A 15,010-nucleotide genomic window follows, 5' to 3' on the forward strand; every position below is an offset into this window, starting at 1 on the left:
CTAAAAGGCTAGACCTTGGTCGCCGAACGGTGGTTAATCATGGTGTTCATGATACTCGCACAAGGGTGAACCGTGCTTGCCCAAGAAGGTTTTCTCCTCGGCATGGTCTGGGAGGGTCTAATTCTTGGCCCTTGTCCTAGTCCCCCCCTTTTCTGGATTGCTTCCTTCTCCTTTTTATACTAGCCTTTACTCTCCCTTCAACGTCCACGTGTAGGTTCAGTTTCCTAGGGCTGATATTTGTTCCATCAGCCCATACCCAAAGTGGTTGGGAGTGGTTGTAAAAGCTGAAAAGCCTTGCTCTGTCAGGCGTAGAGTACTTAATTGCAGTAATGATAGTCTTTCCTTTGTCCTTTGTCGTCACACTGTTCAGGGGTTCTTTCCCCATCAATGCGGAGGTGTTTAGCTTTTTCATGAACCACTCCTATACCGTACTCGCCCTTTCCTCTAGGAGCGCTTTGGGATGCCGAGGACAGAATCGTCTTCGGCTATATCTCTAGGTCATGTGGACTTTCGTTGTATGTCCTCGGCAATGTCTCTCCTCAGCTCGGGTCTTGGGCCTTAATGTAAAGTGGGCCGGAGTCACAAATTCTCTGGCCCCACAAATATTATTAGTGTTTGTTCTTGCAATTTTTTTTTTTTTTTTTTGGACTCTTAAATAAACCCTGCAAGAATATCATTTAGTAGAGTATGCAAAGTGCTCATTCTTATATTTTTCATTTTTACAAGGAAAAAAAAAAAGCTAATATGTTGAACTATTTATAATTTTTTTATACTAAGTTATTGTGATACAATGCATTTGCTAATGTTTACTAGATTTTTAAATAAGTTCTCAAAACTTAGCTGTTATGAAATTTTATTGAAAAAGAACAGTATAATTTTAAAACATGGTGTAAAATTTTCAGTTAAGTTCATGTTTGAGTTAATGATAAATTTTGGGTAAAAAAATTTGGAACAGTTTCCAACAGGTTAAAAGTGATTTTAAATATGTTTGGAGTGGTTTTAAACGGGTCGAAGTAATTATATATATATAATTTGATAATTACAAGGAGAAGAAAGAGATTTGAACTTTATATATTTTCATTAAAAATATCCTGAAATATCAGTTAAGTTACAAAACTTTTGACAAGTTTAAAGTGATTTTAATGCACTTACAATAGTTTTAAATTGAATAAATAACACAAAATAAAAAAAAATTTATAATCAAATTTATAAGAGTTAATAGAAAACTAAAGAGGATTATTACCTTAAGAGAAATTATATATCTACAATATTCTTACAACAAATCTTACGTAACAGGTTGTTATTGGTTATTATTGTTAGAACGAAAAAGTAATTTTAGTGTTAGTTTCAAATTTGAATCAATAACAACTAATCACTTGTAATTTATTGTAAAAATATTGTAAAAATATTTAGATGTAACATCTTTCTTAACTTAACTATTGGTCTAGTTTCACTCTAATATCTTGTACAGGTCAAACTTTCTTTTCTTTTCTTTTCTTTTTTTTTTCTTTTTTTTTTCTTGTCTAACTGAAAGATGGCCTTTATTGAAAAATTAAAACGAAAAATTATAATACCCCACCCACCCACCCCACAATTAAAAAAAAAAAAAAAAAAAAACAGAAAGTAATAGTGTAAAAGGTAATGAGAAAAGTAAGTTGTTTACTTTTTTTTTTTTTTTTTTTTGGGAATAATTTTACTTGTTTATCTTTTGGGAGCAGAGAAATCTGAAATCCTAAAAAGTTGATTGTAATGATGGTTCGGCACCCATGTATTTCACGTCGGCACCCATGTTTTTCAAAATTTAATTCCTGGTAAAATTGTGAAATCATTTTTTTTTTTTTTGCTAAACAGGTAAAATTGTGAAATCATATCACCATTATAATTAACTTGAATCATGTTTTTAAAATACAATTTATAGAGTATGTATAAATGTTTATAATGAGATATAGCCTAAAAAGATAAAGAAGTACTATATTCATCACAAATTATAGATAATAAGTTATTAATAGTTTTAATTTAAGTTCATCATTAAAATTATTTTTTTCATAAAAAAAATTAAAAACAACATATCACTTAGAATTTATTGTGAAATATTATAAACTTCCGATAACAACATGCTAATTAAAATTTATTATCAAACTAAAATATCAATCAAATTTTAATATAAACTAAAATTAAATTTAAATTTATCTTTTAATTATCAGAAATTTTACTAATTAACTAATTAACTTTAACCACCACGCGGATGAAATATCTTACACACTGCATTTCTAAAAGGTAATAATAAAAAGGAGAAAAAAAAAATCATAAAAAAAAGCTCGATGATCTTCTGCGAAAACTGATGAATTGGACAAAGGCAAAACAGATGGTGGGACCAAGCATTAATAACACACCGCGTGGCATTTCAATCTCTGTGAGTACTAGCTACGCAAGTAGCACAAGCAAACACACACACAAACACATACGCATACACACTTTAAACTAGCTAGTCTCCTTCCTAACTAGTTGGACTGAACCAGGAAAGAAAGGAAAAATAAAAAGAAAACAAGAGAATGAGTCCGCAGTATTATATATACATGTAGGTCCCCTACCCTACACACACACACTATTACTATCTACTACTTCCAACCATTTACACAGAATTTCATTGCAGTGGCTTTCCTCGCAATTATGTTACTATCACTTGGGTAACTCAGTAAATTGATTTCCTCTCACTCCAATACCTCCAATCAAACACTTCTCTCTTTCTCTCTCTCTCTCTGCACAAGCCGCCTCATAAACTCAGTCCCCCACAACCCCTATACTTTGGACTTTGCTACTTTGCTAGTACTAACTCACCTAGAGAGCAAAATAATAGCCAGAATGCCCCAAAGGGTCGGCTTTTAGAGAGTGTGTACCAAGCTTTACACAAAGCAAAAAAGAAGAAGAAGAAAGAACTTCATGTCGACGCCATTATAGTTTTCAGCAGAGACACACACAAACTCATTAGGGTTTTGAAAAAAGAAAAAGAAAAAGAAAGCTTTGATTTTGATCCCACTTCTTCACTCCCTTTTGGTTAGTTTCATTATTACACCATTATCTCTCTCTCTTTCTTTCTATCTCTTTCTCTTTTTGCTTTTCATTTTCACTCACAAAGTTTGTATATGCAGGTCAAAAAAAAAAAAATGCTGGACTATGAATGGAGCAACCCGAGTTCAATGATGTTAACGGGCGAAGAAGAAACCGGCCCGGATTCCGACCATACCCGCCAAATCTTCGACCACTACACCCAACAACAACAACAACAACCATTTCACGACCACACTGGTTTCAACCCTCATCATCATCATCAAACCACAGCAACCAACGCTTTCTCTCACGCGCAAGCGCATTTCAACCCACACCAAACCCAAACCCACTCGCAATTCCACTCACTGTACGATCCACGCGCGTACTCAAGCGCGTCTGCTGCTTCTTACCACCAGCAAGCTCCCCAGCTACTCTCCCTCGACCCCGTACCCGGCGCCGCCGTGGGGAGCGGCTCCGCCGGGTACCTCGTGGTCCCGAAGAGCGAGGACGCCTCGTCTCGTCCCCCAGTGGACTTCGTGTCCAGAATTGGCCTCAACCTCGGCGGCCGGACCTATTTCTCTTCCGCCGAGGACGAGTTCGTGAACCGGCTCTACCGCCGCGCTAGACCGGCCAACGAACCCGGTTCGGGCAACTCCCCTAGGTGTCAAGCTGAAGGGTGCAATGCTGATCTCACTCACGCCAAGCACTACCACCGCCGCCACAAGGTCTGTGAATTTCACTCCAAAGCCTCCACCGTACTCGCCGCCGGGTTGACTCAGCGATTCTGCCAGCAGTGTAGCAGGTTGTTTCATATTTACGGAAATACCCTCCCCTGTTTTAACATTACACCATACCTACTCCAAGGTTTTATAAAAATTTTATTACAATCTTAATGCACGAGATTACGATAATGTGTGTGTTTTTTTTTTTTAATATTTAAGGACGAAACTGCCCTTGTGGATTGTTGCTCTGATCCAATGATTGCATAACCGTACAGAGTGGTAATCCCGAGGGCATTTTCGTCATTTTGCTGCTCTCTAATTTGAAATGACCGAAACAACCCCCGACATGGATTCCAAATTTTCAGTCTGATCGAAACGGAACATTGTTGTTGTTCTGTCTGCTCAAATTGCTAAACATGGTGGCTTTGAGGGTACATTTTTCGAAAGACGTAAATGCCCCTGGAAGATATCACAATCGTGAGCTAAATGCAATGATTGGAGCTTCCGTACATGTGGAAATCCCGAGGGCATTTTCGTCCACGAATTTCCGAAAATTTTTTAGAACACTTTCCATTTTCGTACGCCTGTGTTAATTTTTGATTCGTATGTTGTACTAATTTAGTTGTACTACAATCGTATAACTAACCAAAACAGTTAATAAATAACTGCATTGCTAACAGTATTGATAATTAAAGCTTATTGAATGCAAATTATTTGTCCAAGTTTTAACCTTGATTTTTTTTTTTTGGTAAATTTTTTGTTCACACAGGTTCCATCTTCTTTCCGAGTTTGATAATGGAAAAAGAAGCTGCCGGAAGAGATTGGCGGACCACAATCGTCGCAGGCGAAAAACTCAACAACCTAATCAAGAAAATCAGAAGTCTCTGCCCGACAATGCCCGGAATTTATCGACCGGTAATCTCACAAGTAAGCCATTTTTAAATTTATCAGTAAAATTACAAACACTCTTTCTTGTGGAGGAAGAGTGTTATTTGAGTTAGAGTTCATTACTATTATTATTTTTATTTTCTTAAAAAACACTAAGAAATATCATTTGATTTGGAGATCACTCGTTAATAACTTAACAAGAAATTAGAGACAGCTCTAATTATTATGCAATGTTTCTATATTATATATGATTGTTATTTTCATGATTGCTATTAATTAGAAGCTAATTAATTAAGTAGAGCCTAAAGAAGAAGAAAAGAAAATGACTTTTGGTTCATGGGGTTTGGTTTGAATTTCTTGAATTTTATTAGGGTCCCCACCTGACTCTGGAGCTCCCTCGTCATCGTCGGTGACCGTGGCAGTTTCGCCGCCACGAATGTCATTGGATTGCTTCAGGCAACGACCTTATCAGGCAACAGCTTCTTCGGCCTCATCAAGCTCACTTTTTTTCTCAAGTGGGTAAAATCATCGCCATCAAATGCAAAATTAGCGGGCTCTTGTTGTAGAAATATGGAGGAATGTTTAGCAAAATAACATTAGGGAACATTTTAATTAATATTCCTTTTTTTTTTCTTTGTTATTATTTTTTTCCTTAAATTTCGGTACTTTAGTCTAAATTAATTGGTGTTTGTAACATGGGTACGTACGGAGCATCTAATATATCTTTTTCATGTACCAAGGATTTGGAATTTATGTTGTTTAATTTTTTTTATTTTTTATTTTTACTGCAAAAGCTATCGAGGAAGGTTAATAATTCTGAGGGGAATCGTCAGAGTTATTAGGCCACAAATTGGAATTTTTCCCACAATAGTGTCTGATTGGTTGCAGGTAGAGTTGTGACAGGCATGGGTGTACAGGTCTACATTCATTTTAGGCATTGCATTATTCAATTTTGTCTGGTACTGGAATTTTCCGGGAAAATGCAGTGATCATATAAAAAAAGAAGGAGTGAAATTGACCACGTAGCACGGAAAATATTTTCCTGGGAATATTAGGGGAAAGTGGTGGTCAAGCCGTCAAGCTGTCTCCTATGTGGAGGCTGTACTGTACTTATAAGCAAGAGTTATTTAATAAACAGGGAATCAAATTAATGGCCATGCATAAATCATAAATCTTTAATCTCTCTCTCTCTCTCTTTCTCTCTCTTGTATTATCGGAATCTGTGTCTATTTCTGTGTGGCTATATATTTTCTTGTTAGGAGAAATGTAAAGATCTTTAATGGGGTCCATCAGGGTGGGCTCTACCTTCAACAAAAGTTGTTTCTTACAATGGCTGATTGATTTGATTATTGAAATGTGACCAATATTTCTTTGCATAAAGTTGTGTATGAATTGGAACACGACGTGTGCTTTTTTTAGAGCTTTAGGTGATATATGTGTAACATACAACTTTATAAAGATTTTTCTTCTCCAAAAAAAAAAAAAAAAAAAAACTTTATAAAGATTCATTGACTTAAAAAATGCACGTGATTGACCCCAAAAATACATTTTATGCAAATATAAAGCTTCTTTTTTTTTTTTTTTTCTTTTTTTTGTGTGTGTGCTTTTGCTAGATAATTTTGAGAAAGAAATGAATGGACAAGATTAATTTGGAATTTATACTTTCTATATATACAGACAATGAATATAGATTAAGTTACAGGGTGCCAAAAATGAAATATATATTAAGTTCTTGTGTTGTAATTTCATGGTTGTATAGAAATAAGTGGAAAGCTTGGTGGGTCAATATATAGCGTGTGTTTGTATTTGTTTTTTATGTTAGAAGTTATTTGTTGAAAATTAACTATAGTACAATTGTACTAAGAAATTGTACATAGCGAAAAGTAAAAGAAAATTTCACTATCAACTACGGACATTTGATTTGACAAGAGCATTTGCTACTAACCTACTAGAATGCAATTTTCATATATACGTACCGCACATCATTCAAATCGATTAAACTCACTATCCAAGTGCCTTAACGGGTTAGAACTCTTCTTCTTAACAAAAGGGAAAGTGATTTGATTTGATAACTTTGTGCAAGTCTTTGTAACTATTGCTGTTGTGACACAATTATTGAATTACACTTGATGAAGACCAGTAGCTAGAGTAACAATATTGCAACATCAATAAAGGCATTTGCCAAATACATTTTTACTTTATGATGATGATGATGATGATGAGAGTGCATGATATATTATTGGATTTCAAGTATGGCTCCCATGTTGTGCTAATAATGGTTAGAATATTCATATGTATAAATTTATAATCTTAAAGCAGAAAAGCCATGCATGCAAAAATCCTTGCCCTTTTAACTTTTTGAATAAGCTAAAATATGGATGAGTCGGACCCAAAATGTCATATTATATTATAAGATAAAAGGAATACAGTTTCAGTCTTTTGTACCAATTGATAATCATAAAGCTGAAGAATGAGATCTTATGTTTGTTTTATTCTTACATCGTTTTTATATTATTGATCACTTTATGTCAACTTGTGAAGTTCACAAACAATCAAGTATTGTAGTGTCTTTTTAGGTTCCTTAATTTTCTCATCAGGAAGCCTCCTAGCACCTTCGAGGAAATTTATTGTGGACCTATCCTCTTCACTTTCATACTGTTGATTTATTTATCGTTTTTTGCTTTGAAGGAAGTAGCTCTCTAAGCTTTGTTTGGTTCTCAACCACGACAAACTAGAAACTTTGGAATCATTGTGTTTCGTGCTTTGTAATTCAACGTTTTAAATAACACAACCAACTTATAGTTTACTCTTTTTCTCAAAAAACAGAAACAAACAAAAACCCTATTTTACCTTATTAATAGTTAGGGACTTTAAGTCATGGAAGTGGGAAAAAAAAAAAAAAAAAAGTTGACTAACTCTTTCATCTCTCCTTCCCATTTCCTTCTATCCAAAAAAGAGCTTACAAGATGCACATGTTGCCCTAATTCAAATCCTATTATTTCCTATTTAATATCAAATTAAAGTTATACTTCTCTTTTTTGGTGGGGATAGGGAGAATACATATTCCTAATGATTAGCTCGATAATACAAAGCACATCCTAAGCTTAAAAAAGGTTTCAGATTTATTTTGTGGATACTAAATATCTGAGCTAGCACAATATAGTTTGAGAATTAAGACAACAATTTTAAGTGGAGCATTTTTTTATATTCATTAAAATATTTTTCTTTAAAAAAGTAGTATCATTTTTGTCTTACATTTTGAGATGTAAAATTTTTTATTAAATTTTTTGTATTTAGGTTTTACTAACATCTACTTTCAATTGATCGTATCACTAATTTACTTAATTTTCTTGTGACAAAATTAATATTACATAGAATTTTTAATTTTGAAAAAACTACTTTTCGGACAAACAATTTAAAAAAAAATTGTTAATAAAATTTTGTAAACAATACATTCATTTGGAAAAGAATTTAATTAGTATGTTTTTTGACAAAATAATTAGTATGTTTATATCATCATAATTGTTATATTACATGTTTGGACATCATTATGATAATATTTATTATTATATTTCATTGTATTATTTAATTATCTTCTAACTATTTTGGATCAATCTCTCATTAATTTGTGAGATTTGATATAAATTTATATTAGAATATTATATTCCTAACAATAGAGTTATTAACAGTTCCTATTTGAGATTCAACTAAATTTTTCTATTCTTAATTATCTCGTTTTTTCTTAAATTTTTTATACTCATATTGATATATTTTTTTTTAGTAATTAAAAAACATTTGCAATTAAAAGAAGCGACATCTAAAATTAAAAATCATAATATGACAAGAATAAATAAACTTTAAAGTTTAGGATTGTAAGGACTGAAATTGGATTGGTCCCAAAACAGAATTGGGCTCAAACCCCAACGGCCCAAATAATAAATTTGCAAAGCGTGGATGAAAGAACTAGATCTATCCCAGAAGAAAAACGATTAGATTTAGTGGTTTCAGACTGTAAGACACAATTCAGATTAAAAAATCTATCCTCGGAATAGTTCAAGTAGTTCGTATCATATGGTTTTGTTGAATAATAAAATTGTATAAGAGTTACAGTCCTGATCCTTTATTTTTTTCTCCCCCCTTTCTTTAGTACATCTTTCCATGTTATATATTCCAACCTTGGTGTCGTCCCTACCACACACGTGTAAGTTAGATTCGGAGAACTCATTCCTATCCCATCTAGCACTTCCCAGAACCATCAACTAGTAGCTGTAAGGCTGCTTGATCACTGTTCAGGCGTCACTTCCACATTAATGCAACTAGAGAGTTGATTGGGAGTCATTTAATGAGGAGGTAGCAGCTTTTTGAAGATATTTGTTGTCCTTCTTCTTTCTTATCCTTTGTCCGACGTCTAACCCTTAGTGATGATGTAACTCCAAAGTAAGTCCGTGATGATATGGCATTCAGATCGACCTCGGACACATATTGCCGAGAGGGCTTTTGTCCTCGGATGCTTGTTGGACCTATCTCATATTGTCTCTACTTCTCTCTTCATTCCATTCTTCTTATAATCTTATCTGGACCTCCTCGGATGGTCTAACGTCCTCGGATCGAGCCATAGGCCCAGTTAATTAACACTGTCTTAACAGTACTTCTTAATTAATTAGCCCCCACAAGGGTAATAAACTATAATTCATCAAATTCACTATTGCAACTTCATGTGATAATAGAATCACCAAACAATCTCAATCTTCTCGAACAAATACATATTTAACACATAGTTCGATCAATTAATATTAACCAAACCAAGATTCATTTTATGTAAACAAAAAAATATCATGTTGTAGGCGTAAAATTTATATAAAAAGAAGAAAAGAAAAAAAAAAGAATTTTTAATTTACCTTGGGCAAAGCAAAACATGGGGAAGAGAAAGTGAAATCTGATTTTCAATTTGATTTAGATATTGAGAGAAATTATTTTTGATGTATGACCATATAGGAGATTGGGTAACTAATAGTCTAAGGGGGACTTGCTTACAAAATTTGAAGTCTCAACTTTTTTTGAGAGGCTGAAGTCTCAACTCATTATGGAAAATTTATAGTCAATGATAATATAGCACACTTACAACGATTTCTTTTTTGTATAAACAGTTGAAAATTTTAATTGGCTTGGATTTTTATTAAAGCAAAATTTTGAGGCCTTAATGTTGTGGGAGAGAGAGTGCATAGCCCATCTATATATTTTCTTAATTATTAGCTTCTCAATAAAGTTAACTAGTCACTAACCTGTGCTATGCACAAGAAAGTTTTATATCAAAAAATTTCAAACTTAGAATTTAGTCAACATACCTCATATTCAAACTAATCCTTTTAATTTAATCATAATATGTGAAAGAGGTTTGTTGAAAAGTTGGTTAACTGTATGGCTTCGGGCACCTCAGTCCTCACTATCAACCATTGAACAAAAGTTTCAGAGAATTCAAGTCCTACCCAAGAAAATAGGATTTTTATGAATCCTTATATCTACATAAATCACAATCCAATTTATCCAAACCTACTGTATTTGAATTTTCAACTAAAAATTTTCTCAAATTTGAATCACATGCACAAACCAAAATTCAATATACATACAATTCAAGAGAAACCAATACCGAAAAACCCATTCCAGTCTTTCTTTACCTTCATTGCTTCTTCTATAAGTGGGTTTGTAGATCTCATTGATTGCGTCATTCTTTTCATTTTTCATCATCATTCAACCTTAATCAAAACCAATAATCCAAATATCTAAATCAAAGACAAAATGCTATAATCATACGCACATATATTATACCAAGACCTCAAAATGATTTATATACAGAGATATAGCATATTATGAATATATCATATGATAACTTCAATCCTGTTCATTACTTCAATCCTATGTAAATATTTTAGTTTTAATTTGGTCTTAGGCTACCAATTCTAAAGCTAATTATCAACAAAGCTCCTAATTTTATCTTTGCTTTTAACTCCAGATTCCTCTATGAGTTGGACCAACACCTTGAGCAAATTTTAAAGTCTACATCTTTGGCTAAAATTAATTTCCCATTTGATTAGGAGAGCATAAGAAAATCCTAATACAAACTGTGAGTGCCTTCAAGTGTAGAAAATGATCACTAAGATACTGGTGATTTCTAGCTCTCCCTATCTGGCTGCCATCAACCAGCTCTTTAAGCCGTTGTCATGCAAAATGAATCTTCATTTGCTTCAAGGTGCATTAAAGTAATAACTTCATCAGTCCCAATAAAACCCCCTCAATTTGCTACCATGAAAAGTGTGAATTACCTAAATGTGCTTTCAATCTTAAATCCTATTTTTCCTGTTCAAAAATACTTGCCATGCTTGGGTTTAAGTAACACCCGCCATGCTTGGTTTGTCAATTGTCAATAGCATTTTTGGTTTGTCACATAGGTGGTGTTTCAATGTGTTAGTGATTCCTTTGACAACTAAAACCAAGAGACACAAACCATGAAGTTGACTTAAACTAATGGAAGAGTATAACTATCAAATTATAAAAAAAGAAAAAAGTGAAAGTGAGTGAGACATTTTGTCAAACACTTGGTGTACATGTTCTAAATGGGAATGAAAAGATAGTTTAACAAAATGAATCCACCCAACAAAACACAGAACTGTCAGAGGAAGTTTCAACTTTCAATTCTATGTAAATATTCTCATGAGAATAATCTAATTTCACGTCAATGTTATAAAAAATCAAGCCACATACACATTGTTCTAATCATGTAGAAATTAATGGTCTCCTCCATGTGCTTTTTTTTAAGAAGTATTGGGTTTTATAATTTGTATTTGATGGGAAAAAAGAGATTTATTATGTGTAAAAATGTGGGAGCTCTAAAAAAGGTCAAAGGCTTTGATTTTATACCCAAAAAGCAAAATAAAGATGGTTAACCCAAAAAGCTTTGTCCTTTTATGTAATACCTAAGCAGTAGCAAAACAGAGGTAATATACCAAACCTAACATTTGCAAATCAAATGGTAGAGAACCAAAGTCTGATGAGTCTAATTTATGGATTCAACAATACATCAAACCATAACAAAACCAATTACAACAAAACTTAAATCTCACCATAAAACTATAATAGAACCGACCAAAAAAGCCAAAAATTAAACATGCATAACAGAATGAACAACACATATTCATTACAAAGCAAACAAAAAATCAAAATTAAATTGCTAAAAAACCATAACAGAACAAAAGGGCCTAAAACAAAATTGGAACAGAAAATTAGTAATTTTGTAAGCAATCTTTTTTGTAATTTTCATAATCTATAAAATAGCTTGACTTTACTATGAAAAGAGAGAAACAAAATCATATGAAACCAACATGTTCTCTAGAACCAAATAGGATTACAAAAATGTAGCAAGCTTTAGAGGCCAAGACTTGAGCCAGTAGAGGCTACGAACAAAGAGAGCGAGACTAAGAGAAGAGGTGAAGGATTTGACCGAGATGCTCTGTGTTTAAGCCAAAGAGAAAGGGATGAGGGGCAACGTGATGAGAGGAGAGTAAACCTGTATCTAGGGTTTTCAATTCTGGTTGAGTTTGTGTTTTTGTGTCTATTGGGTTTTTTTTTTTTTTTTTTTTTTTTTTTTTTTTTAAGATAAGTATTGGGTTTTGTTTTGGAGAGAAAAGTAATTTTTTTAATTTTATTTTGTATTTTTTAAATATTGTACTGACGTGGAAAATTGTGAGAGTTTTAGAGGTCTCGGTTTTATATAGATATATAGATTATTGTAACAAAATTTTGAGGCATTTTCCTAATGGAAGGCTTTAGGTAGTGACCTAAATGGTTTAGCCTAGGAGCTAGCTTTGTTAATGGGTTCAACGTCCATACCTATTATATTATTATGTTCCAAATTTACGAATCACAATCCTAATTCTTTGCATAGTTCCAACCATTACCTTATTTTTATGGTTAATTCATGGTTAGAATAATGTTATTTTACTATAAATATTATTCATTGGACATATTATAAATTTGTAATAAAATATTTTTAATTATAAATATTTAACCATTTAATGCTTTATGGTGTGGTGTAGATATAACATATAAGTCATTGATTTTCAATCACCTTATCTTTTATATTCTTTTCTCTCTCACATATTCTCTTTATTTTCAATTGATAAAGTCCCTAATAGTTGAATAAGAGATATGTGGTTCAATTTTCGCATACCAAAAACCGATTGATGTCTTAGTCTGATGATAAAGAGCTATCATTAGGAGCATATACCATAGGTTGAAACTTTCTAAAAAATAAAATATATATATATATATATATATTCTCTTTATTTTCCTTTCAACAATGAAGATAACTTGTTGTAAGGCTAAAGTTTGCACATTTCCAGCATTTGGCTTGGCAGAGAAATTTCATTAACCAAAAAAAAAAATTAAATTAAATTTTTTATTTTTATTTGAAAATTTTAAACCCCACAGAAATTGAAGGTCATAGAATAAAATAGAAAAATTAATTTAAACATTCAAGACTTTCTCAATAAGTAACTTACTGATTTATCAGCCAGATTTTCACAGTGATAAGAACCCAAAAATGGTAACTTTAACACAATTATAAATAATTTTAAAAAACGGATTTATCAAACAAAGAACTGTGGTGTTCAGTGGCCCAATCCATTTATGGGTTCATTAATTAGCTGGGACTTTACCTACATATGACTTACTGTTGCAGCCATTGGCATCTGGGTTCTTGATCTATTGTCTATTGATCATAGTCACGAGTACTCTTGTCCCTGTGTTCTCAACTTCAGATCATAAGAATATTTCTTCTTCTTTTATTTTTTTTAATGGTACTATGCAATTAATCTCCCTTCGGGTACCTACATTTCATGGACACTGAAATCATGAGTGACCCAGTGTACAATCCCATCGTTATCAATTATTAGAAATGTTTGGAGAAAGGTCACTTTCTTCTACCTTTCACTTCAAATGTCATGTCCCCCTATACAAGGTAGTGAAAGGGAAAGTAAAACCCTTAAATTCTACTTCATATACTAAGAACTTTATTAACAAAGGCGGAATCAACATGATCAGCTTGTGATTTTTGGCTGTTTTCCTTTACTAAATTATTAGTTTCATTAGATTTCTTTTTTATTTGAAGGATAATGTTTTTATAGTTACAATCAAGACTTAATGTGATATTTGGAATTATGCGAATTGGATAAGATAAGTGCTTATTGTGGGCAAATTTACTAGTCCCATATCAGACGTATGCTGTAAAAATTGGGCTACATGAATGATTGCAAGAAGTTATAATTGTAATTTGATTAATCCTTGTAGGATATAAGTGCATATTTAACAAGCATTTTTTTTTCTTCGTTATTCAAACACAAAGTTTGCAACACGCTCTGATTATCATTTTTATATCTTTTAATGAACCAACGCATGTGGTGGAAAATTTTTTGGCATTTGATAAAGCTTAGCTAAATTGTGATAAACTTAATTTCTCCTAATATTATTTTTTTTGGTCATCAATTTCTCCTAATATTAAGTTATCTCCTTTTCATACCAAAAAAAATAAGTACAAGTTTCCTGAATATTGTTATATTTAGAAGAAATACCAAACAAAGCAACAATTTGAGAAATTATAAGAATGTTGGAAGCACAGATGGGAAGGCCTTAAGTGAAAAGAACTAGAATGAAAATGTAATGAAATTAAAACCGTCAATCATGCAATAACATGTGGCCTATCATGGAAGCAATTTCGAGCTGATTGATTTGATGTGAAGAGGAAAAAATTGGTTACTACTTCCATTTAAAAGCCTTTTCGTTGTTTCAAGTTCTTTAAATGATTTCAATCCTAATTTGAATCAGATCCAATGCTGCAAATGCACTTTTACCCAAATACAATTTTATTTTCTTTAATTAAATGAGATGGATCACTATTTTATTTTTTATTTTGGAGTGGGAGAGAGAGAGAGAGAGAGGGGGGGATTATATAATAAATCTGATATACGTTTAGAGAAATGCTATGTTCACAAAAAATTTATAATACTTTCTCAATAAATTATACGTGGTATATATATATAAGTTGTTATTAACTATTATTAATGTGCAAAAAAGTAATTTCAATAGTGAGCATATATTAAGACCAATAACAATTTACCACATATAATTTATTGTAATACATTGTTAAGTGTGACAATGAATCTCATTGGTTCTTTAATCCAAATTTCCACAGTAACTCTGGATTTTGGGCAACTAAGAGCATTGGCAACTTTGTTTCAAATTTTGTTACTATAGTTGAAAACTACCTTCTAAAGTGTTTGGCCTTATATTTGGCAATCTCA

General features: G+C 32.4%; 1 protein-coding gene across 2 annotated transcripts; it reads left to right on the top strand.

Moving 5' to 3' along the window:
• Positions 1 to 2,601: 2,601 nt before the first annotated feature.
• On the top strand, positions 2,602 to 5,397 carry LOC115987762 (squamosa promoter-binding-like protein 8). Of its 2 annotated transcripts, none has more exons than XM_031111360.1 (4): positions 2,602 to 3,054; positions 3,150 to 3,850; positions 4,540 to 4,685; positions 5,030 to 5,397. In XM_031111360.1, the coding sequence occupies exons 2-4, from the start codon at positions 3,165 to 3,167 to the stop codon at positions 5,179 to 5,181; spliced, it is 984 nt and encodes a 327-aa protein (XP_030967220.1). In that variant the 5' UTR covers positions 2,602 to 3,054; positions 3,150 to 3,164; the 3' UTR covers positions 5,182 to 5,397. The 2 variants fall into 2 exon arrangements, with proteins under 2 accessions (XP_030967220.1, XP_030967219.1); XM_031111359.1 differs by having other exon boundaries at positions 2,607 to 3,054; positions 4,540 to 4,697.
• The last annotated feature ends 9,613 nt before the right edge of the window (positions 5,398 to 15,010 follow it).

The sequence above is a fragment of the Quercus lobata genome, chromosome 4 (genome assembly GCF_001633185.2).
Source record: "Quercus lobata isolate SW786 chromosome 4, ValleyOak3.0 Primary Assembly, whole genome shotgun sequence".
Taxonomy (NCBI): domain Eukaryota; kingdom Viridiplantae; phylum Streptophyta; class Magnoliopsida; order Fagales; family Fagaceae; genus Quercus; species Quercus lobata.

What these genes read in the sequence shown, in the direction of transcription:
- LOC115987762 (XM_031111359.1), top strand. Translation starts at nt 3,165, where the DNA reads ATGCTGGACTATGAATGGAGCAACCCGAGTTCAATGATGTTAACGGGC. An exon ending in TTCTGCCAGCAGTGTAGCAG is followed by an intron (nt 3,851 to 4,539) that starts GTTGTTTCATAT and finishes TTGTTCACACAG; the next exon opens with GTTCCATCTTCTTTCCGAGT. An exon ending in ATCGACCGGTAATCTCACAA is followed by an intron (nt 4,698 to 5,029) that starts GTAAGCCATTTT and finishes GAATTTTATTAG; the next exon opens with GGTCCCCACCTGACTCTGGA.